This window comes from Mastomys coucha, unplaced genomic scaffold (genome assembly GCF_008632895.1).
Source record: "Mastomys coucha isolate ucsf_1 unplaced genomic scaffold, UCSF_Mcou_1 pScaffold21, whole genome shotgun sequence".
NCBI lineage: Eukaryota > Metazoa > Chordata > Mammalia > Rodentia > Muridae > Mastomys > Mastomys coucha.
In genome coordinates, this window is record NW_022196904.1 from 2,939,618 (window position 1) to 2,963,116 (window position 23,499).

At 47.2% G+C, this 23,499-nt stretch overlaps 1 protein-coding gene and 1 long non-coding RNA gene across 9 annotated transcripts; one reads left to right on the forward strand and one right to left on the reverse strand.

Moving 5' to 3' along the window:
* Positions 1-4,696: 4,696 nt before the first annotated feature.
* On the reverse strand, positions 4,697-5,487 carry LOC116101617. Its single transcript, XR_004122883.1, has 2 exons — positions 5,087-5,487; positions 4,697-4,968 (listed from the first exon to the last, which is right to left on the reverse strand). It is a non-coding gene; the product is annotated as an uncharacterized LOC116101617 (long non-coding RNA).
* Positions 5,152-23,141, forward strand: Znf444 (zinc finger protein 444). Of its 8 annotated transcripts, none has more exons than XM_031385290.1 (6): positions 5,152-5,390; positions 6,622-6,731; positions 14,659-14,749; positions 15,680-16,020; positions 20,880-20,988; positions 22,121-23,141. In XM_031385290.1, exons 4-6 carry the CDS (start codon positions 15,709-15,711, stop codon positions 22,699-22,701), a joined length of 1,002 nt encoding a protein of 333 aa, XP_031241150.1. In that variant the 5' UTR covers positions 5,152-5,390; positions 6,622-6,731; positions 14,659-14,749; positions 15,680-15,708; the 3' UTR covers positions 22,702-23,141. The 8 variants fall into 8 exon arrangements, with proteins under 8 accessions (XP_031241150.1, XP_031241152.1, XP_031241153.1 ...); XM_031385292.1 differs by having other exon boundaries at positions 6,622-6,721; XM_031385293.1 differs by having other exon boundaries at positions 6,622-6,684.
* Positions 23,142-23,499: the final 358 nt, after the last annotated feature.

Consider the following 23,499-nt stretch of genomic DNA (forward strand, 5'->3'; position numbering starts at 1 on the left):
GAAGAAGAAGAAGAAGAAGAAGAAGAAGAAGAAGAAGAAGAAGAAGAAGAAGAAGAAGAAGGAGAATTCAGCTAAAAGTGTCTGAGGAAGGCAGACGTGGTGGCACATATATAGTATAACACTCTGGAGGAAAAGGCAGGAGGATTAAGCTTAAGGCTAACCTGAGCTACACAGCAAGATCAAGGACAACCTAGATTTCAAAGCAAGAACTTGCTCAGAAAAGGGGAGCGGGGGATGGAAAAAGAGAGAGAACATGAATATGAATGTACTGTATCTAGTGTACTTAATTCACCATTCCAAAAAGGTCTTAGGATCCTCCCCTTCCATCCAATATCCTTTGTGGAAGTCCTAGCCACCACTGATGCTTCATGATTTCCAGATGGCCCCCACAGATATTTTTCTGTAATTTTATGTGTGCTTGTGTTTGTATATTCATCACCTGTGTGTGTGTGTCTATGGATACCAGAAGAGGGTGTTAGGTCCTCTGGAGCTGAAGTTGTAGGTAGTTATAAGCAGCCTGATATGATAGGGGCTAGGAACTAAACAGGTTCTCTCCAATAGCACATAGTGTTTTTATTCTTTAGTTGTTGTTGGGGGATGGCCCGTCCACAGAACTTGGAGCTCTCTCCTCTCCCCTCCCTTCCCCTCCACTCCCCTCCCCTTCCCTCCCCTTCCCTCCCCTGTACTTTCCTCTTTCTTTCTTTCCTTCTTTCTTTCTTTCTCTCTTTCTTTCTGGGCAGGATAGTTTTATGTCAACTTGACACAAGCTGAAGTCATCTGAGAAGAGGAAACCTCATTTAAGAAAATGACTCCATAAGATCAGGTGGCAGGCAAGCCGGTCAAGCATTTTCTTAATTAGTGATTGATGAGGGAGGGCCCAGCCTATTGTGAGTGGGGCCATCACTGAACTGGTTGGTGCTCCTGCATTCTATAAGAAAGCAGGTGAGGGCTGTCGAGATGGCTCAGCGGGTAAGAGCACTGACTGTATTATATATAATAAATAAATAAATCAGCCAGTCAGTGGTGGCGCACGCCTTCAATCCCAGCACTTGGGAGGCAGAGGCAGGCGGATTTCTGAGTTCGAGGCCAGCCTGGTCTACAAAGTGAGTTCCAGGACAGCAAGGGCTACACAAAGAAACCCTGTTTCAAAACAAACAAACAAAAACATTAGAGGGTGGCAGCTATGGAGCCGGAGCAGTGACTCAATATTTAAGAGCACATAGTATTTGGCTTAAAGTTTCTATTGCTGTGATAAAACACTATGACCTAAAAAAAGCAAGCTGAGAAGGAAAGGGTTTATTTAGGTTACACTTCCACATTGTAGTCCATCTTTGAAGAAGGAAGTCAGAACAGGAACTCGAATGGCAGGAGCTGATGCAGAAGCCATGGAAGGGTGCTGCTTACTGGCTTGCTCCTCATACTTGATCAGCCTGCTTTCTTTCTCTCTTTCTTTCTTTCTTTCTTTCTTTCTTTCTTTCTTTCTTTCTTTCTTAAATATTTATTTATTTTATGTATATGAGTACACTGTAGCTGTACAGATGATTGTGAGCCTTTACATGGTTGTTGGGTATTGAATTTTTTAAGGACCTCTGCTGGCTCTGGTCAACCCTGCTTGTTTTGGTTGGCCCCGCTCGCTCAGTCCCTGTTCACTCTGGCCCAAAGATTTATTTATTATTATAAATATGTACACTGTGGCTGTCTTCAGACACACCAGAAGAGGGCATCAGATCTCATTACGGATGGTCGTGAGCCACCATGTGGTTGCTGGGATTTGAACTCAGGACCTTCGGAAGAGCAGTCAGTGCTCTTAACCGCTGAGCAAATCTCTCCAGCCTCCAGGATCCCTTTTGATTATCCCAGGAATCAAGACTCCAACCCCTTGACCCCTTGATTCTTAGAGACAGCAAGCACAAGCACAAACAGTAAGATAGCTGGGTGGGACTCCACCCTAAATTATCATTCCTACAGTACCTGGGTTCAGACCTAAACTCTCTCTCTCCAGGCTGACCTAGAACTCAAGAATCTACCTGCCTTTGTAAGTATAAACAGAAAAACTCAGCTGAGTGGGATCTTAGCTTTTCTATTACCACTTCCTAAATCTCTTCATCTCCTTCCTTAGTATCTTTCTGACAAGCTGGCTGTGTGCAGCTGCCTCTGTTCCTATAGATCTGTGACGGTCCTTATACAATTCATAATGCATCCTTATATTTTACATAGTTGAGAAGTTATATTGTAATTTTTGAACTTATTTATTTTTATTTTTATTATTATTTTTTTTTCCAAGACAGGGTTTCTCTGTGTAGCCCTGGCTGTCCTGTAACTCACTCTGTAGACCTGGCTGGCCTCGAACTCAGAGATCCGCCTGCCTCTGCCTCCCAAGTGCTGGGATTAAAGGCATGCGCCACCACCGCCCGGCTCCAACCCCATTCTTAAACCTATATGAAAATATCCTTATTAAAACCCTACTCTGGAGAGGTGTGGGGGAGAATGTGAGTATATGCAGGTGGCCACTCCATTACAGCAGTGAGGGAGTGGTAAGAGAGCTGCTGGGCTGCAGGCCTGTGTGAACGTTGTACTCAGCCTACAAGCACCTGGCCAAGTGGGGAGTGGAGGCTGGAAGCTTCCTCCTAGTCTATTTGCTCTGTCCCACTGCCCTGGCCCAGGTCTGCAGCTTCTAAGGATTGCTTGTTTCTGCTCATGAGAACAAGGACATTGTATCTGGAACAGGAACTTGGATCTGAGAGAGTCAGACATGTGGTCGACTGTACAGGAGAAACTCAAAGTGTATACTGGAAGATTTTAAAGAAGAGATAAAATCCTTCCTGTGTCTAAAGGAACCCTCTCATGCATAGAGAAACAAAAGGGTCCATATTCATACAACCGAATCTTAATTAGTTCTGTTCTTTGCAGTGCTAGGAACAAATTCAGGGCCTTAAACATGTTAGGCAAACTTTTTAATATTAAGCCATGTCCCAGACTTTGTTGCTGTTGTTGTTGTTGTTTTGTTTTTTAAGTTTGGTGGCTGGAGATATGGTTCAGTAGTGAAGAGTGCTTGTACAACACCCACACATATACACATAAATTACTTTTTAAAAAATAATATATATGTACACACACACACACACACACACACACACACACTTGTGTAAGTCAGGTCTTTTCTCCTGCCATATGGGTGCCAGAATCAAAGCTTGTTATGCTTGGCAGCAAGCACTTTTACTAGCTGAGCCATCTCTGTTTATTGAGAAAGAGTCTCATGTAGCCCAAGCTTGCTTCAAACTCACTGTTTATATAGTCAAGGGGAAGATCTCGACCCCCTGATCTTCTTATGTCCACCTCCCACGTGCTGAGATTACAATTTTCAGTTTTACAAAGGAAGGAAATTGAGATAGCTCAGTGAGTAAAGGCACCTGTGACCAAGCCTGGTGTCCTGCTTTCAATCCCCAGTTTCTGCTTGGGGAAAGAGAACCAACTCCTGAAAGAGGCCCTCTGTCCTCCACATAACAAACTGTTACACTCAAACACCACCCCACACACACTAAATCACAATAAATAAATGTAGTTTTTTTTTAAGTCAATATAGATAAATGTGAAAATAAAACTGGGCATGGTTGTTCACACTTCAAATTTTGGCATTGTGCAGGCAGAGGATCATCCTTAGCCACACAGTGAGTTTGAGACTAACCTGGGCTGCAAGAGACTCCGTCTCAAAAAAATTTAAAGTTGTATATGAGACGAATCCAACTAGTATGTGAAAAGCACCACTAGGATAGGAATGTGGTATTACGGGCTCTAGAAATAAAAAAGCAGCTTGTGTGGTTAGCACACTTACCAAGTTGAGGGACAAAGAGGGCAGAGAGGTGGGACAGTTTAGCTGCTGTGGGGATAGAAGATCAGTCTCTAAGTTGTAAACTAGTTAGTAAATAGAAACTAGGGCAATGGTATTGTCCATTCATGAATTTGGTAAGGACAACAGCAACTTCTACTTCACAAGCTTTCCTTTGTCTGCCAATGTCACCTTTTTTCGAAGTCCAGTGGAGAGGGGAAGAGTCTCTGGTCCACTAGCTTGTAAGAGCCATCTATCAGTGAACAGAAACTACTGTTTCATAACCTTGGTGTGTGCGTTCCTGCGAGTGTGTGAGTATGTAGTGTGTTGGGGTGGGAGGTGGGGGTAGGGCTGGAGAGATGGCAAAGAGGTTAATAACGAAGCACAAGCTATTCTAGACGACCTTCATGTGGCTCACAACCGTCTGTAATATAGGTCTAAGGGAATCCCAAGCCGTCTTCTGGCCTCCGTGGGTACTGCGAGCACATGGTGCACAGATTCAGCAAAACACCCATACACATTACAAAGAGCAAACCCAAAACCTTCTTGCCTTTTCTGAGGTAGGGAAACTGAGGCTTTAGTGTCCGAAGGGGCTACACAAGCGTCGGTTTTTTTTTTTTTTCGAGACAGGGTTTCTCTGTGTAGCCTTGGCTGTCCTGTAGACAGGACTCTCTGTAGACCAGGCTGGCCTCGAACTCAGAAATCCGCCGGCCTCTGCCTCCCAAGTACTGGGACTAAAGGCGTGCGCCAACACCACCCGACTCACAAGCGTCGTTTGACAGGTGACTATTCTCCTCCCTATTCACAAGAGGGGAAACTGAGGCTAGAGAGTGGACGGTACGGGACGAGCGAACTAATAATACTCAGAGGTCGGTTTTCGCTGACTAGCCTCAACCTTCCTTTAATCTAGTACTGGAGATGGAGGGCGATAGTGCAACTGTTGTGAAGGAGACGGATCTCCCAACTGATGATTTGAGAACTCTGGCTTAGCCTCCACGATCTCCTCTACTGGCGCTTAAAGGTCCCGGAGGCCGGTCTCCCAAGTGTGCTGCCTCCACCGGTTTCCACGACAACGAAACCACTGATTCCTCCTGTCTCTCCCCGACATGTCTGCGTGTGCCTGAGGTCCGCCGGCCGGGCATCTTGTGAAGGACAGTAGAGGGAGGAAATACCACGTGAAATCTGGGAAATGTAGTCCAAATCAGAAATGCTCTGTCTGCGCCAGTGTGAGCCAATAGGAAGCGGGTTTTCCTTCTTTACCCCTTAAGAAAAGTAGTTTTCCGTCTGGCAGTGACTAGCTCGGGACGCACGAGCGACAGGAGTCATCACAGTAGGGCATTAGGCAAGCCTCTTTGTCGCGATGCTTCTTGGGAGATGTAGTTTCCAGCCGGGAGAGGTGTTGGGTAGAATTAGTGATTCCAAGTGTAGGGAGTGAGGGAACGTGGGGGCGGGGAGGTACGGGTGAATTTGGCGCAAAGCCTGCTGGGGCATGGAGTCCTGATGAGCTTTGTGCGCATGTGCGGGAAGGTGAGGGTGTTTGGGGGGCCTCGCCCAGGAGAGTGAGGTGAGCTAGAGGGAAAAAGGAAGGACTGGGGGGTCCGGTGTACGGGAAACGGGCGGGCCACGGGGAGGGGTACCCAGGTCCGGAAGAGGGAGAGGAAGAGAGGGATGAGCGGCTTGGGGGAGGGGGATGATAAGGAGGCTGGAGGTGGGGTTCTGGGGGCGGGCCGGGGAGCTGGAGGGACGCGAGATGCAGACGCGGGAGAGTTGGAGGCCTGGGGAGGCTGGGCAGCGGGAGGGGGCTGGGATGTTCGAGGTGGAGCCCTGGGATGGTTAGAAACTGAGAGTGGAGTGGAAGTTGGACCCCACTGAGAAAGCCTGGGTCGCCGGGACCTCTAACCTCTTCGAAAAGGATTGCGGGAAGGGGTCTATTCGGGGGCACCGTGCCACAGCAGCGTAGACCGGTGCAGGTGACTAGTCCTGTGTGCTGTTCACAAGTTCACATGCACTTCTAGTCGAGTTGAGATTCTGGAGGATAAGTATTTCTTTATTAAAAAGGTATCCGCCTCATTAATTGTCGCGAGAGGCGAAATTCGTTAATGTGCAGAAGGGGCTTGGAGACAGATTTTAACAGGATAAGAGGGACTTAATCTCTCGGTTCTGATCCTCCTGGCTCAGCCTCTCACGTGCTCAGATTACAAGTGTTGGCCTAGTTTTTTGTTTTGTTTTGTTTTGTTCAGGTTTTTTTTTGTTGTTGATGATGTTTTAGATAGAGTCTCCTGTAGCCCAGGCATGCCTTAATCACATTCGAGAGCCATGCCAAGCCTTAAACCCGAGAAAGTAATTGAATGTAACAACAACAAAAAAATCACCACAATAGCCATCTTCACTCCTTTTATATGCTATTTTAACACCTATTCCAGTTTATAATGTAGTCTTGGGCGCTTGTTTCACAGTGGCTTTACATAAACAACTCACAAGGATTTTGAGGGTAAACTTGTGTTGGTAGTAAATGCAATAGGTGGAGTTTGTTTATTGCCAGGTACTGTTCTGGGTACTTTTTTTCTTTTAATGATTTATTCTTATTTTAACATGCATCTGTATTTTGCCTGCATGTGTTTTGGTTGAATCCTCTGGTTCTGGAGTTTCAGTTGTGAGCTGCCATGTGGGTGCTAGGAATTGAACCCAGGTCCTCTGGAAGAGCAGCAACCAGTACTCTTAACTGCTGAGCCATCTCTTTATTGCTCTTTATTTTACTCGACTTTCCAACCTCGATTGTTGCTCCCATTTTACAGCCAAGGAAATGGAGATTAGTGTTTGAAAGGAGCAGTTGTTCTTGGACCAAGGACACATTGCTGGTACGCAGCCGGAATCTGTGAATCCCTTGTCCTCTGAGTAAGTGTTGGTGAGTTGTACAGATGAGGGCACGGAGTGCCCAGTGCAGATTCCTGGCCCTTTGAAGAACCACTGATGGAGTTAGAGAGAATGAACATCAGGGTAAAAGTGGAGGGGAGAGGGGTAGAAGAAGGGGACACTGAATGTTATGCATTTAATAGAATAAAAGTAAAAAGAAAACAAAACATGCTGGGGAGTTGGCTCTGTGGGCTAAAGTACAAGCTGAGGACGATCAGTACTGGGGTAAAGGTTGAGCTCAAGGGCACCTCAGTGTGTGTTCACTGGCTTCTCACCCCAGCTGAAATGGCAGGCTTCAGGTTCTTTTTTAAAAAAAAAAAAAAAAAAAGGAAGGTAAAGGGGCTGGAGAAATGGACAGCCATCTATAGTGGGATCTGATGCCCTCTTCTGGAGTGTCTGAAGACAGCTACAGTGTACTCACATATAATAAATAAATAAATCTTTAAAAGAAGAAAAGGAAGATAAAGACACCCTAACGTCAGCCTTAGGCCTCCACAGCCAATGTGCACGGAATTCGCTTGAGTGCCTGCCCTCTCCAAAAGTCAACAGCTTGGAGAAGTAGAAAAGTAGAAAAAAAAAAGCCTCTCCTCTTCCCATGGTAGCTTGGACCTTGGGCAAGAAGCCGGTCCTTTGGGGCCAAGCAAGGAGAAAATGTTAACTTTTGTAGCATTTAGTTCAACTGGTTTTGTCAGCTAAGAGTTACTTTCTGTGGCCTGGAACTTAGGATATGTAGCATAGAAAGACTAGTGACTAACTAGTGTCAATAACTAGTTACTAAGTAGCAGTAACTAGTAACTTTTTAGCCAGTGCCCTAATTGACTTTTTTAGTTTTGTTGGCTCTGTGCAGGTAAGGAGTAACTGTTTATCTCACCAGCACCTGCTTTTCTGCCCAGCTACTTTGAAGCCCCTGTCACCACTTCAGCCTCAGCCTGTAGTAGGTTACAAGCAGCTTATGATCTTCATCACCCATTTCTGGGTCAGTGCTGAGGTTTTTTTTTCTTTTTTTTGATCTGGCCCCTGAGGGCCAGTCAGTGCCTGAACGTGAGCTTTCGGGGGTTTTCCATCTTAACCTTTGACAGGCATCCTTTTGCATTCTCTACATCCCTCACTCACCTGCAAGGCCCAGTGTGAAGGTCTGCAGGCCACTGTGTAGGGTGAGGCTTCTGAGGCTTCTTACATATGTCACTGTTATTCTATTCTCTTTCCATATGGCTCTAGGCTGGCCACTTCAGGTCATAAAACTGAATTTTCTCTATTGCAGGAATTTGGTCTTGCCTCAAAGGAATGCCCCCTTTCAGTTGATCCAGACATGAAACATCTGCTGTGGACTTTGACATGGGGGGCGGGGGTGGGGGAGTTACTGACTGTGCAGACCATTTGTGATTGGAAACTAATATATTGATAGGCTTGTGTCTCCCAGGGCTCCTGGGAGGAAAAGAGCTGGGGGGAGCCTGTACCCATTCCTCCTGCCTAGCATCCACACCACAGTGGTGATCCACCAGGGTTAGTTACTTGTCCCTTTCCATCATCTAAGAAAGGAGTTTATTCTGGGAAATTGATATGTAGTTTATGGCAAGTTTTACCTTCAGATAGTAAAGCCACAGGGTGCTAGAGTCTAATTCCACCTTAAAGACAAGCATGCCAAGGGGCCGGCCACATGACTCGGCTGTTAAGAGCACTTACTGTTTGTAGATGACCAGGGTACCTTTTCTTTTTTTAAATATATCATTTATTTTTATTTTATGTGCATTGGTGTTTTGCTGGCATGTATATCTTCGTGAAGATGCCAGAAACTCTGGAACTGGAGTTATAGGTAGGTGTGAGATGTCATGTGGGTTCTGGGAATTGGACCCAGGTCCTGTGGAAGAACAGCCAGTGCTCTTAACAGCTGACCCATCTCACCAGCCCTGATGACTAGGGCTCTAATCCCATCACCCATATACCCATATAGTGACAAAACCCAGTATAACTCCAGTTTTAAAAAAAAAGATAAGCCGGGCAGTGGTGGCGCACACCTTCAATCCCAGTACTTGGGAGGCAGAGGCAGGCGGATTTCTGAGTTCGAGGCCAACCTGGTCTACAGAGTGAGTTCCAGGACAGCCAGGGCTACACAGAGAAACCCTGTCTCGAAAAACCAAAAAAAAAAAAAAAAAAAAAAAAAAAAGAAGAAGAAGAAGAAGAAGAAGAAAGAGAGAGAGAGAGAGAAGCATGTTGAGAAAGATTTGCTTTTCTTTTTTTTTCTCAAAGATTTATTTATTTATTATGTGTAAGTACACTGTAGCTGTCTTCAGACACTTCAGAAGAGGGTATCAGATCTTGTTACAGATAGTTGTGAGCCACCATGTGGTTGCTAGGATTTGAATAGGATTTGAACTCAGGTCCTTTGGAAGAGCAGTCAGTGCTCTTAACTGCTGAGCCATCTCTCCAGCCCCCTGCTTTTCTTTTTTTAATTTTCATTTATTTTGTGTGTTTATGTGGGGTGAGAAGGAGCTGACATGAACATGCCGTGGTGTGTGTAGTGTGTGTGTGTGTGTCTCATACACATTATATACATAATTATATGGGAAAAAGGACAGCTTGAAGGAGCCAGTTCTTTACTGTTACAGTGGGGGTCCTAGGACTCAAACTCAGGTCCTTAGGCATGGAAGTAAGTACCTTTACCCACTGAACCATCTCACTGGCTCCTGGCATGTTCTTGTTCTTTGTAGGAGTCCCTTCTTTACAATGTCAGGTACCTGGGCTCTGCCTTTTGGAGTGATTTCAGCTGCCAGATCAACAGCAGTAATGTGGAGTAGTTTTTTTTTCCTTTAATTACTTCTTTACTGTGTATCGTCAGTTGATCCTCTCAGCTGTGTTCAATTAATTTAGCTCTCAGCAATTTTATTAAAAATTAAAAGCCAGCCGGGTGGTGGTGGCGCATGCCTTTAATCCCAGCACTTGGGAGGCAGAGGCAGGTGGATTTCTGAGTTCGAGGCCAGCCTAGTCTACAGAGTGAATTCCAGGACAGCCAAGGCTACACAGAGAAATCCTCTGTCTTGAAAAAAAACAAAACAAAACAAAACAAAAAAATTAAAAGCCAGGTGGTGGTGGCTCATGCTACAACAGCCAGGGCTACACAAAGAAACCCTGTCTCAAAACACCCCCCCATTAAAATATAATTGTAATTATAATATAAACATATATAATGTATAATTACATATAAGTATAATTTAATTTTACTACAAACATCCCCCCACTCCAATCAGTTGTATATTCATTCCCCCACTATGCCTCCCAAATTGGTGAGCTTTTTATCTTTGAAAAAAGAAAATATACACACATAATGCATAAATACAACATGCTCAGTCTGTTTAGTGTTCCTTGGTTGTATATGAGCTCAGGGCTGGCTATTTGGTATTGAAAAGCCAGTTAAGGGACTCATCTCTGAGAGAGGCTAATATTCTCTCTTCCCCCTCTCTCCCTCTCTGCAGTCATTACTTGCCTATAGTTGCTTTGCCTAGGGGTGGGATTCCTTCTCAGTGTATCTATTGATTTTTGTCACCGTTCAGGCATTGTTTAGGCAGCTGTGTTATTGCGGTATCAGGGGTATCAGTTCCCTGTTATTTCTAGAAGATGTAACCTCACACCAGACTTCCTGATTCTCTGACTCTTGCAGTCTTTCTGGTGCTTCTTCTGCAATGTTCCCTGAGCCTTGGGTGCAAGAGTTGTGTTGTAAATGTATCTGGGGGTTGAACTTCTCACAGTCCATTGATCTATTATGATAGTTGTGCTTTTCTGTCTTTGCTGGTCCAGCAAACTGGAGGTGGAAGTTCTCCTCTAAGATCCATGACCTCAATAGCCCCCCAGTAGTTCTGCTAGATTTCTAGTACCAGAGGTAGGATGTAGCCTTTTAATAGACAGGTAGCCCATATAGCTGCAGTGTAAAGACTCCAGGAGAGATTGGAGGAGATAGAAGCTAAGCCAGTGCCAAACTGTAGAGGGTTCATGCATAACATGGAGTGGACAAAGCAGTAAGCTAACTTTTAGCATTCCGATCCCAAATTATGGTGAAGATAAAGGTGACTGAGGTCATGTGGGGCGGAGTGTCTTCCTTTGTGTTAGTTAGCAAGCTCAGAGTGCCATATCTGTAGGGGGTTCTTTGACTTAACAAGAAACCAAGGGCTTTGAACCTTAGACATAGTGTTACCATGGAAACCTTACTCCTGCCTCAGTGTTCTTGACAGGACCTCATGAGTCTTGAGGCTCTCTGAGGAGTGGGGTTCCAGGCCAATATTTCTCATCCTTAGTGCAGCTGACTCATGATGCCTGGTGACTATGTGTGGAGAATGTCCCAGAGTATTCAGTTGTGTCTCTGCCCTGTACCCTTCAGCCACAAGTAGCATCGTTCACTCTACCTCTTGTCTGAAAATCAGAATGTCTCCAGGACTTTTCAGATATCGCCTTCCTGGTTTTAGTTCCTGTCTCCAGGAACTGGGGAAGAGGAAGAGCAGCTGGCTTTTCTGTGACTTGGAGGTTCTACGAGGGAAACACATGCAGATAGGTACTGGAGCCCTTGGCAGTTGGCCACTTTGCCAGCTCTCAAACATAATTTGGTAGCTGCTACTGCAGAGCTTGTGTCCCCCCCCACCACCACTCCCCCATCCCTGAATTCACTGACTGTAACCCTAGCCCCACAGTGTCTGTAGGAGGAAGTTAGGGGGTCATGGAGAAGGACCCTCACTCTTAGGATTAGTGTCCTCTTAAAAAGAAGAGCTGCCATGGTAATATATACCTGTGATTGTAGCATTTGAGAAATGGAAGCAGGAAGGTCAGAAGTTCAAGGTTATTCCAGGCTGCTTAAAGAGTGAGAGGCCAGCCTGGGCCATTTGAGACACAAAAAGAAATGAGAGCCAGATGCTGAGTGGAATCCTGTAGTAATTGTAAGTGTTCCTGGTGGGGTGGAAGGGTGTTCTGGGACTTGAAAGCTCAGGAACCGCACAGCTCTAGACAAGGCATCTCAACCGAAGGGCATCCTGGATCTGGAAAGCCCAGGGAGCACACAACTTTGAGGGGAGAAGGTATCCCAGTGGGAGGGCATCCTGAGACAAGGGAGCCCAAGAACCACACAGTTCTGAGAGGAAGCCTCCTCAGCAGAGACATTGCAGCTCCCACAGGAGGCATCCCCAGGTGAGCTGAGGAGCACGGGAGCCTCAGCCCCGCTTCCCTTCTCTGCTGTAATGAGTTGTCAGGGCAGATAGTGCCCACAGATAGTACCCATATCTGAGTTCTTACTACAGGCCAGGCTCTGCTGAGAGTGACAGTCCATCCTGTGTTCTCTTTAAAGCCTTTCAGGAGGTCTTTAAAATGTGTGTGTGTGACACGTTTGGGTGCCCCAAGAGGCCAGAAGACAGTCAGATTCTCCTAGAATTGGAGTTACAGCCAGTTGTAAGTACCCAGTCTGGGTCCTAGGAACAGGTTCTGTGGAAGAGGAGTAAATGCTCTTAACAGCTAAGCATCTCTCAAGCCTCCCCACCTCCCAATTTAAAAATATTTTTACTAGCATACATTGAGTATGCTGATAGTGGATCCTGTGATATATGTACCTTGATCACATTTACACGACCCTCATAACCCTCTCATCCTCCTGTCACTCCCCTGCTGCCCTTCCTCTTCTCAATATGTCTCTCTTCTCTGTCCCCCCACCCTGCAGCCCTGAGTTTAATGAGGTTCTTTACCTGGCGTAGGTGAGGGGTTATTTATAGGAGTGTAGACTGAAGAAAATGTTAACTGCCTGTGGATCTGCAGGGAGGAGGAACCTTGTGAGCCCCTCCCCTGTAGCAGCCAGCTCCTCCTGGTGGCTCAGGTTCTATTGACCCTCTGACCTCTGAGAGAATGTTGATAGGCCCAGATTTGAGGGTAACTGTAGCTGCTGAGACTTCAGGAGTGCAACTGGCAGGTGTTCCACAACATTCTCTCTCTCTCTCTCTCCCTCTCCCTCTCCCTCTCTCTCTCTCTCTCCCTCTCCCTCTCCCTCCCTCTCCCTCCCTCCCTCCTTCACTTCTTCCCTCCCTCTGTCTGTCTATCTCTCCCTCCCCCTCCCCCTCCCCCTCCCCCCTTCCCCCCAATCTTTCTTCCCTCATAAATTCACTTTATGCTGAGCCTTGGAGGGAGTGATACAGACATCCCACTTAGGGCTGACCATTCAGACACTACTTGTCCTTAGCACTTTGACCAACTATGAGTGTCTGTAGTAACGGCTTACTGAAAAAAAGAAGCTTCTCTGACCAAAGCTGACAGCAGCGCCAAGCTGTATGGGCATAAGCATAAATATTTAGAAGGCAGTTTGGCAGACACATCATGCCTGTGCATAACAGCAGTAGCTTCCTCAAGAGGGCCTGTGACATTTCTAGCCACAGGCTTATAGTAATGGGTGGGCCTCGAAGCCAGTCAGAAACTGGGTTAGTCCTGAAACTGTCACACCACTATTGCACCAGTGGGTGTATCTTATGGCTAATTGTTAATGTGGTACCTTCTTGTGTTTCCTTAGTTTAATAGGAAACTAGGAAGAAGGAGACTGCCCGGCCAAGGCAGCACCGGGGAGAGAACAAGGCCAAGATTTAAGTCTGGTCTGTTACAAGAGAGGGAGGGGCTTGGTTTTTTTGTTTTGTTTTGTTTTGTTTGAATTTTAATAAAGTTTCTTTTTTTCTATTTTTCTTTTATTGAAAATAGATTTTTTTCCTATGCAATATATTTTGATTATGGTTTTCCTTCTATAAGTGTTACAGCTCTGAGGGAAAAGGTTTTTCCCAATGCAGGTGTTGCAGCTCAAGCTAAAGGTATCCTGGCATTCAGGAGCCAAGGAATACCTCAGAGTTACACAATATATCAATCCCCACACAACAGATTTATTGGGAGAGACACAGGCTGGCTGTGGCTGCTTCTCAGACAGGCCAGAAACAGCAAAGAACTAAACAGGAGGCAGACTTTATATCCGGTTTTTAGGGGGTGCAGAGCTTTCTAGGGTGGAGATTGATAGGATTTCAAGTCCTGATGGGATTTCAGGGTGGGCTCAGGGATTAGTGGAGTTTTAAAACCTGAAGTGAGTTTGGACTTTTTTACCCTACACTTTCCCCAACTCCCCTCCCATCCAGTCCATGCTCTTTCTGTCTCCTCAGAAAACAAACAGGCACCTGAAGAATAGTAATAAGATAAAACAAAAATAAATCAGAACAGGACAAAACAGACACACAAGAATCTCAAAAACACAAAACTGGAAGCCATAATATATATCCAAAGGACTGTAAGGTTAAAAAGATAAAAATAAATTTTAAAGATATCCTGATTAAACATTATGAGACAACCTCCAAAGTTCCAGTGAGTTTGTCTTCCATTGTGGACATGGGGCCTGCCCTTAAGATTGGTTTGTATACCCAGAGAGACTGTTGGAGAAAACTAATTTTTAATTTCCAAGTGGTTATCAGTTGGAGATAGCTTCTGGGTTAGGAATGGAGGCATGTGTCTATCTTAGCCCTGAGACACCGTCTGGCACAGACCCATGCATTCCCCTTGCATACTGCCACAGTCTCAGAGTTCATGTCTGGCACTCCTGTTGTATATGGAAGGTACTGTTTTCTTGGTGGCTTCCATCCCCGTCTATCTCCTACAGTCTTTCTGCCACCTCTTCTACAAAATTCCTTGACCCCTGAGGGGGGGGGATTTGATGGAGACACCCTACTTAGGACTGAGTGTTGCAAGGCTTCTCACCCTGCACATCGTTCAGTTGTGGGTCTCTGTTTTTATTCCCATCTACTACAGGGAAGCTTCTACCATGGCTAAGCAAAGCCATCTATATCTGTGGCTATAACAGAATGCCATTAGGAGTCATTTTATTGCTGGGTTCTTTTAGCAGAACTGTAGTATTTATTTGGTTTTTCCCCTAGGTCTCTGGGATCTAGTCTCAGCTTCTTGGTCATCTGAGCAATGTCAAGATTTCATCTCATGGGATAGACCTTAAATTCCAGTCAGATTGTGGTAGGTTACTCCCACAACTTTTGTGCCACTATTGCAACCGTGCATCTTGTAGCAGGCCACCAATGTAGATGGAAGGGTTTGTAGCTGGGTTGTTTACCTTTCTCCTTTGGCATTGTGCAGCTTATTATCTCCCAGTACCATGAACACCATTCCCAGGGGTAGGCACCAGCTCATCCTCCGTCTGTGTTCAATGAGTTGTGTAGGTGTTAGACTTAAGCAGTAGGGCTTATGACTTATCAGTTTGTGGAGAGCAATAAATAATCTTGGCAGTAGCCTAGATTGTTTAGGGTTCCTATGGGACTCCTTTGGCCAACAACTTGATTAGATGTAAGCCATTCTTGGTACTGTGTCTACTCTTAGCTTCATTTGATGAGGAGAGATATGTAGTTGAGGCTCTGTTCCCTCATTACTTGGTATTTCATTTAGATCACACACATACATATACATACATATATACATACATAAAATATATATTAAAAAGCTTCTACTTTATTCGGTTTCCATATAACCCATACAAGAGGTAATTCTAATCATCTTTTTTTGGGGGGGGGGGGGGGGTTTCGAGACAGGGTTTCTCTGTGTAGCCCTGGCTGTCCTGGAACTCACTCTGTAGACCAGGCTGGCCTCAAACTCAGAAATCCGCCTGCCTCTGCCTCCCAAGTGCTGGGATTAAAGGGGTGCGCCACCACCGCCCTCTAATCACCCTTAAGCACTGATCACAGGCACCTTTGCCAATAGCCTGTCTTCTCTTTGGTCAGAGAGGCAAGCAGGTAGGCTTTCATTTTGAAGAATAGGAAGTCAAAGCCCAAAAGACTGCTAAGATGTGGAAGAGCCAGTAATGACTTCAGGCGAGTTACCTCGCCCACACAGGAGGCCATAGTCTGTACTGCTGAGCTGGACTCTCCCATTGCTAACTGTTCCTCTCTACAGGTGCTGGTAACTCAAACCTAGGTGGCCCCATGGAGGCCCCGACACCCCAGCCAGTGAAGCAGGAGAACCTGGCTGCTGAGGCCCTGACGCTTGACTCCCCGTGGCACCGCTTCCGCCACTTCCACCTGGGCGATGCAGCAGGGCCGCGGGAGGCCCTGGGGCTGCTCCGTGCCCTGTGCCGGGACTGGCTCCAGCCGGAAGTGCACACGAAGGAGCAGATGCTGGAGCTGCTGGTGTTGGAGCAGTTCCTGAGTGCCCTCCCTGCAGACACCCAGGCGTGGGTGTGCAGCCGCCGGCCCCAGAGCGGAGAGGAGGCTGTGGCGCTGCTGGAGGAGCTCTGGGTGAGCAGGAGGCCATGGTGGCCGTGGTGTGGGAGGGGCTTTGCTGGACTGTGCTTCTCAGCTTGTGACCACACACCACACATAAGCAAAAGCCCCCTGAAAATGAAGGTGTAATCAGTGGCTGGTGCTAGGGTGATAGTTGCGCCTCCAAAGATGCAAAGGTACCTCTCCCGTGTCGTCTGCTTTAGCAGTCCCCATATTAATGTACAGAAAGGATACCGGCTAAAGGAAGGCTCAGGAGACAGTACAGGTTGTCCTCTACTGATGATGTTGAGGATAGGGCCAACTGGTCTTCGCTACAAAGTGGGGAGCAACAAGCAGGGAGCCCTTAGTCCCTTGTGGTAGTGCATACCTGTAAAAGGGGCTGAGGCAAAAGGGTCATGGGGAGTTCAAGACCAGCCTGTGACTAGACAAGAAGCTTCTCTTTAAAAAACAAACAAACCAACCCTGAAACAGAACACAGAAGCAGGGAGCACTGCTGTCCAGGACACCGAAGGCCTTGTTGCGCAGAGGTTTTTACTAGGCCTCAAGCTTGGCAACATGGCCGCTTGCCCATGTGGCTAGCTGGTAATCTTGCACAGTTCAGACTCCCACCTCAGACTGCTTACATACTTCTTTTGTCTGGCTGAGGCCCCCCTCTTCCCAGGTGTGACATTTGAAGGCTCACATATGACTTCCCAGAAGCCAGCTCTCTGTTGGGCAATTAATTTTTTTCTTATGCTATTGTGTGGTGTTAGTGGGTGAAGGTCATGCATCCACCACCTTGCATGTGTGGAAGTCTGAAGACAACTGCAGAAACTCCAGAGTTTGTTCTCTCCTTCCAACATGTGGGATTCAGGATACCAGGCTTGGCAACAAGCACCTTTACCTGTTAAGCCATCTCAGTGGCCCACCCTCTCTGTTTCTTTTTAGCCAAGGATGATAAAAGTAGTTGCTTTTAATGTATATATCTAGTGTATATATCTAGCAGAAATTTTTAAAATCTCTTTGAAGATATATGTGGTGATATACACCTATAATCTCATTATTGGGAATTAAGTTAGGAGGACCTTGAATTTGAGGCCAGCCTGGTCTTCAGAGTAAGATCATGTCTGAAAATACCAACCATAAGAAAAATCTGTTTTAATGGCTAGGTTGTAGGGTCCTCATGATTCAGAGAATCTCCAAGCATGGAAGTCCCAATGACTCTGTTCATCTCCTTAGGCCTTTGGGAGGGTATAGGGAAATGCCTTCTAGAGATGGTCCTGATGTCTGCATTACCTGTCATTGCTATGATAAAATGCCCTACCAAAAGCAACTTAAGGAAGAAGATTTCTTTGGGTTTACAATTCCAGGGTACATTAGGAGCTAGAGGCAGCTAAAGAACGCAGAGAGGAATGAACAATGCTGCCCAACTCTCTTAATTTTATTTTGTTTGTTTTTCAAGAAATGGTTTCTTTGTGTAACCCTGGTTGTCCTAAAACTCACTTTGTAGACCAGGCTGGCCTCGAACTCAGAAATCTGCCTGCCTCTGCCTTCCAAGTGCTGGGATTAAAGGTGTGCGCCACCACACCTGATTCTCAGCTTGTTGCTAGATTCAGAGAAGTTGCCTGTGAAATGGCCATACAGTTAGGGTGAGACTAAAAACACACAAAAGCACAGAGGCTATTTCCTAGGTGACGCTGGTCCTGCTGAGGTGCCAGTATAAACCCTCACAGTGCATGCAGAGTTTCTTTGGGTGATGTGTGTGGTCCAAGTTGCATTGTAGACTCAACCCTACTCAGCATTGTCCTGTTTATTTCCTGTGTCCCTGGTTGGAACAGTCCCTGGCGTTAGTGAGTGTTATATAAATGCTTGTTTTGGCAGTAATGAGGAACACTGTCCTGCCTTGAAGTTTCACACCAGAAGGCCAAGGCTTATTTTGCCTGCTCACTTCTCTTGAGACAGAATGTGATCTTCATAAGAAAGAACGACTTGCCTGTAGTAATCCAGTCTCTGGTCTCAGTATACAAGTAGCCACAGGACCGTTTGAGACTCGGGGAGCAGGATGTCTGCCAGCCCAAGAAACCTAAAGAAATGCTGGTGGCTGGACTAGGAAACGAGAGAGTCAGCTCTGGCCTGTGCTTGTGGTTACTACCACAGGAAATGCCAAACCAGTTTGTCTCAGAATTGAGGGAAGTCTTAGAGCCCAGAGGCAGTTGGGACATGGAAACTTAGCATAAAACACTGAGTGTGTGATGTGTGACAAGGGGAGAGATTAGCACAAAGACGTAATCCAGGGCGTGCTGATCCATAGAGCTCTCAACCTTTGAAAAGCATCAGAGTAGTACCATAGGCCTTCTGTAGCAAGTTGTCCCAGAACAAAAGGAGAAACAGCAGGTATAGGTACCAGAGGCAAAAACTGAAGCAGTATGGGTAGTGAGCAGACGATAGAGCTGTTGAAGCCAGAGCAACTTGCACATGTTTGAAACCTAGAGGGAATGGACTTTTGGGGAGTGAAATTCAAATTGCCAATGTAGTCTCTTAAAGAAGCAACAAATTGGAGCTGGAGAGATGGCACAGCAGTTAAGAGCACTGACTGCTCTTCCAGACGTCCTGAGTTCAATTCCCAGCAACCACATGGTGGCTCACAACCATTTGTAAAAGAATCCGATGCCCTCTTCTGCTGTGTCCTAAGACAGCTACATATATTAAATTAAAAAAAAAAAAAAAGGCAACTCTGAACCCTGAAAACCAGAGTACTCACATATAATAAACAAACAAATAGAAGCAACAAATGTGAACCCTGAAAGCCAGAGGGCAGAAGGATCAGAACAGCGACCGAAGACCTTACACAAACAAAGACACCAGGTCCTGGCACTTTTATGTGTTGAAGTGCTGCCCAATCTCTTAAGGAATGGATCATTCTTAAATGTTTTACAAACTGCTAAGATTATGAAGAGGGGTAACACCCAGCTCATCTTGGCTAGGTGCCAACCCTCTGCCACTACCACCCTATAGTCCCGCCAAGCCATTTCAAAGACAACCTGAAAAAGTAAGCCAAGGACTATCTCAAGGAAAGTAGATCCAAGAATCTCAAGTAGAAAGCTGGGCGGTGGTGGTGCACGTCTTTAATCCCAGCACTTGGGAGGCAGAGGCAGGCGGATTTCTGAGTTCAAGGCCAGCCTGGTCTACAGAGTGAGTTCCAGGACAGATAGGGCTACACAGAGAAACCCTGTCTTGGGGTGGGGAGTGGGGGAGAGAGAATCTCAAGTAGAATATTGTCCACTCAAATCCAGCCAAGGATTTATAAACTGATATGTTGTAGCCAGTGGGCTTTACATAGATGCAAAGAATGTTCTATCTGGAAGTTTACCAGAGAAGTGCAACTCTGTCAACAGAACCTATCATTCAAGGCTGAGGGCAGCCGAGTGATGGGGCAGGGGACTCAGCAAAGGTCAACATTAGTACACAAGCAAGCAGAGTAGGGCTTGGTGGTACATGCCTGAAATTCCAGCACTCAGGAGGCAGAGGCAGAGGCTGGTCTTGTAGTGAGTTTAGAAGATGACTCTCAGTCTGCAAAGCTGGGAGCTGCCTGGGTAATGAGCTGATCTAGTCCACCAACATCAAGTGAACACTTAGGCTGTCATCTTTCTTCCACACAGGCAGAGCAGGTGCCTACAGAATCCACACTGCTAGGAATGCTTATGAGTTTTGACCAGCAGGTAGAATCCTATGCATGGTTAGTCACCTGTGCCTTTGCTGTGTGATCTAGGCCGCCCTCCAGCCAGTGATCCAGTACATTTCGGACAGGAGGTGAGGAGAAGGGGTGCTGTGTGTGTAACTCTTGCATCTCTCATTTTCTAGCACCAGAGGAATTCTGAGCATCACTTCTTGGTAGCATGAGCTTAGGAATCTATCATGAGCCCTGGTTTTTAACTTCATGCTTTTCTGAGTTAAAGGTTGCTTAAAGTTTGCATTTTACCCAGACACCAGCAGTTCAAGTAAGATTCAAAACGAATGAGTTACCTGTTACTTTATAACAAATGCCCCCAAAGCTATGAAGTTGTTGTGGGCCAGAGGGTAGGAGTGACTGGGGGAAGTGGATCTGTCTCAGGGCCTCTTGAAGAGGCCACAGGGTATTAGCCATGGCTGTCACCACTTGAAGGCTGACCTGAGACTGGAACCCCATTTCCAAGGAATTTGCTTGCACTGGTTAACAGGAGACTGAGCTTGAACAGCCTCCAGTATGGCACCCAGCTACCCTTGGAACATGGGGAACAAACAGCAAGGCAGCTCAGTGGATAAAGGTTCTTGTCATCAAGCCTGGTGAGGAACTGAACTTCACGTGGCAGAAGGAGAAAGCCAGCTCTCAAAAGTCATTCTCTTGCCATTCATATGTACAACTTTATTTCCCATCCCTGACACACACACACACACTAAGGGTGGAGAGAAGGCTCTTCACTTAAAAGCTCTTGCTGTTCCTGCAGAGGACTGGAGTTTGGTTTCCAATACCCATGTCAGGTAGCTCACAACTTCCTGTAACTTCAGCTCCAAAGGATTGGATGCCCTCTTACATGTATGCCTATGCACCAACCCCTAAACCACAGAAATAAATCTTCAAAAAAACAAAAAGAAAACCCAAACAAAACAGGCAGTAGTGTTTAATCCCAGCACTCGGGAGGCAAAGGGTGGTGGATTTCTAAATTCAAGGCCAGCCAGGACTACAGAGTTCCAGGACAACCAGGGCTACACAGAGACATTCATAAAATGTCTTGAAAAACCAAACAAAACAAAAAACTCCCAACAAAACAGGCAATATGATTTCAGAACTGTATGGAGGGAGGAAGGCAAATACAGGCTATTATAATTTCTCAATTTGGCATATGCTCTCATTTCAGGGCCCAGCAACCTCCCCAGATCGGTCGTCAGCAATGAGGGCACCTCAGGATATGACAGAAGGCCCGGGGGTCAGTGTTGGAAAGGAAGAAAGTCGGGTAATTCCCTTAGGTGAGCAGCCGGCCCCTTTCCCCACTTCATTCTTGATGAAGAAAGAAGTCCTTGTCTCCCAGGCTAAGTCAGGGACTGACCTGGCCATCTTAACTCAGTGAATGCTTTAGGGACAGCTCACACATGCCCCTGCCCTTGGGGAGCCAGCCCATGGAAGATGGGCTCACACGTTTACTGTCTGCCAGGTACTGCTCTGCCAGCCCATTGAAACTCCATAGCATACCAAAGCCATGTGATTTTGGAGGTAAGGTCTCCTTGTGCAGGCCAGGTTGATACAGTCCCTTGCCTCAGTCTTCCTGCATGCTGAGATCTGAAGCATGCAGCTGTGCCCAGATCTGGCCGTAGTGTGTTTGGTACAGGGTTCTAGAAGGACTCACCCAAGGGTGGATGCTGCTAAATCAGGATTGGGCCCAGGCAGCCTGCCTCGGGGCCTCTGCACCCCAACGTGCTCTACCTATCCCAGGTGCTATGGTGGTCTGTGTTACATACCCAGCCCTGAGCTGTTACATTATGTTAGGGTGAAGTGACTCCTTACACCTCTAGACAGTGGGGCAGATGCCAGATATCCAGGAAGAAATCAAATAGCTGAGGGTGGGAATAGGGCATTTCAAATGGCAAAAATGCCAAGTTCATGATGTAAAACTACTGGGACCAAGGTTGTGGACATTCCTAGGACTCCATAGAACAGATGGGAAACCTGGACAGAGGGGTTGTATGGTTCATCTGTCCCTCAATTTCCCTGCCTCAGTCCATTAGTTTTTTCCCATTTGGACACCCTCAGCCCTTTATAGAGCAGTCAGCCCACCCATTGTGTTCCTCTGTAATGCCCCTCTCTCCCCACCACCTGGTTCTTCCATCCATCACCTTTGTTCTTACATCAGTATGTACCCTCACTCATGTGCCCATTGGTGCACTCCCCCAGTACTCCCTCTATTGCCTTCCCACCTTTTTGTCTCATTACTCCCTACTCTCTGTCCAGTCAGCTACGCGTTGATGTTTATTAGGCTGCACGAAGCTTCTGGCTAGGAGGCACAGAGGTGGGAAACCTGCCCTCCAGGCCACCTCCCTACCCCAAACTGTGCTGCCCACCAGCTCAGCCTCAGCCATGACTGCAGTGTACCTTTTCCTGCAGGAACTGGGGCCTCCTCCGGGACAGAGGTACCCGCAACGGGGAACACCGGGGCCATGCGCCCGTACAAGCAGGAGCCGGGCAGTCCCCCGCCAGCTCCGCTGCCACCCGTCCTCCCTGCCTTCCTAGCGGCCCCAGGCACCGTGTCGTGCCCGGAGTGCGGCAAGTCTCCCTTGAAGCCGGCGCATCTGTTGCGCCACCGGCAAAGCCACTCCGGTGAGAAGCCGCACGCGTGCCCCGAGTGCGGCAAGGCATTCCGGCGCAAGGAGCACCTGCGGCGCCATCGCGGCACGCACCCTGGCAGCCCGGGGCCTGCATTGCGCCCCCTGCCGGCGCGCGAGAAGCCGCACGCGTGCTGCGAGTGCGGCAAGACCTTCTACTGGCGCGAACACCTGGTGCGCCACCGCAAGACACACTCTGGAGCACGGCCTTTCGCCTGCTGGGAGTGTGGCAAGGGCTTCGGGAGGCGTGAGCATGTGCTCCGTCACCAGCGTATCCATGGCCGTGCAGCTGCGGTAGCGCAAGGGACTTCAGCACCGGGTCCAGAGGGTGGCGGTGCCTTTCCTCCCTGGGCTCTGGGGTAGCTGTGGTTTTAAACACCTGCTGTAAAGCGTCATCCCCTTAGAGTTCTCCCAACCCCATTGCCTCTTCCCTTTCGAGCCCCATATCCACTCTTTCCCTTCTGGAGTTATCAGCTTTCACCCACCCCTGCGAAATACCCTTCTCTCCCTCCCTCATTCCATCCCCTGTTCATGAAGGAGAGACTTGCCCCAGGACACCCTTCACGTGGGAAAAGGGGCTCAGGGAAGGAGCAGAACCCCACTCCTCCCAAGGAAGGTGATCTTGATCTTGAACCACAGGACAGAGTTGGGGCCAATGGAGAGAGGAGGCCCAGACCCGGATCTGGTTCTCTCCACAGCCCAAAAGAATGAGGTGGGGAGAGGTACCCGAGAAAGCTTGTCGCAGATGGCAGGTCACCAGCATCTGAGAGAGTAATAAAGTGACTGACTCAGTGTGTACAAGAGTCCGTGACTCTCCGGTGTTGTGGGAGCTGAGCATCTGAGGGACAGGGGACTTGGGGGCTCCACCTCACACATTGCAGGAAGAAAGACTAGATTCAGAAGATCTAGCACCAGATACACTTCCATCTTGGTTGTCCTAGCTGTATATAGCTTCAGGTAGGTGAGCCACCCTCAACCCCCTTTTTCTGAGCAATAGTTCCAGTCTTGTAAGTCATGGTGCTTGTAATGTTGCCCACAGCCATTGTCGAGTTAATAAGTTAGGTGACTCTGGGCCACTCCTAAATAGCCAAGTGCCAGCCAGCAGGTCTGGAAAGCACATTTTATGGCGAAGACTCCATTCTGGACTTGAGAATGCAAGGG

Bases quoted from the DNA above. Each gene is read 5' to 3' on its own strand.
- Znf444 (XM_031385290.1), top strand. From the start codon at position 15,709: ATGGAGGCCCCGACACCCCAGCCAGTGAAGCAGGAGAACCTGGCTGCT. The intron at 16,021-20,879 runs GTGAGCAGGAGG...CTCTCATTTCAG, and splicing joins CGCTGCTGGAGGAGCTCTGG to GGCCCAGCAACCTCCCCAGA. The intron at 20,989-22,120 runs GTGAGCAGCCGG...CTTTTCCTGCAG, and splicing joins AAGTCGGGTAATTCCCTTAG to GAACTGGGGCCTCCTCCGGG.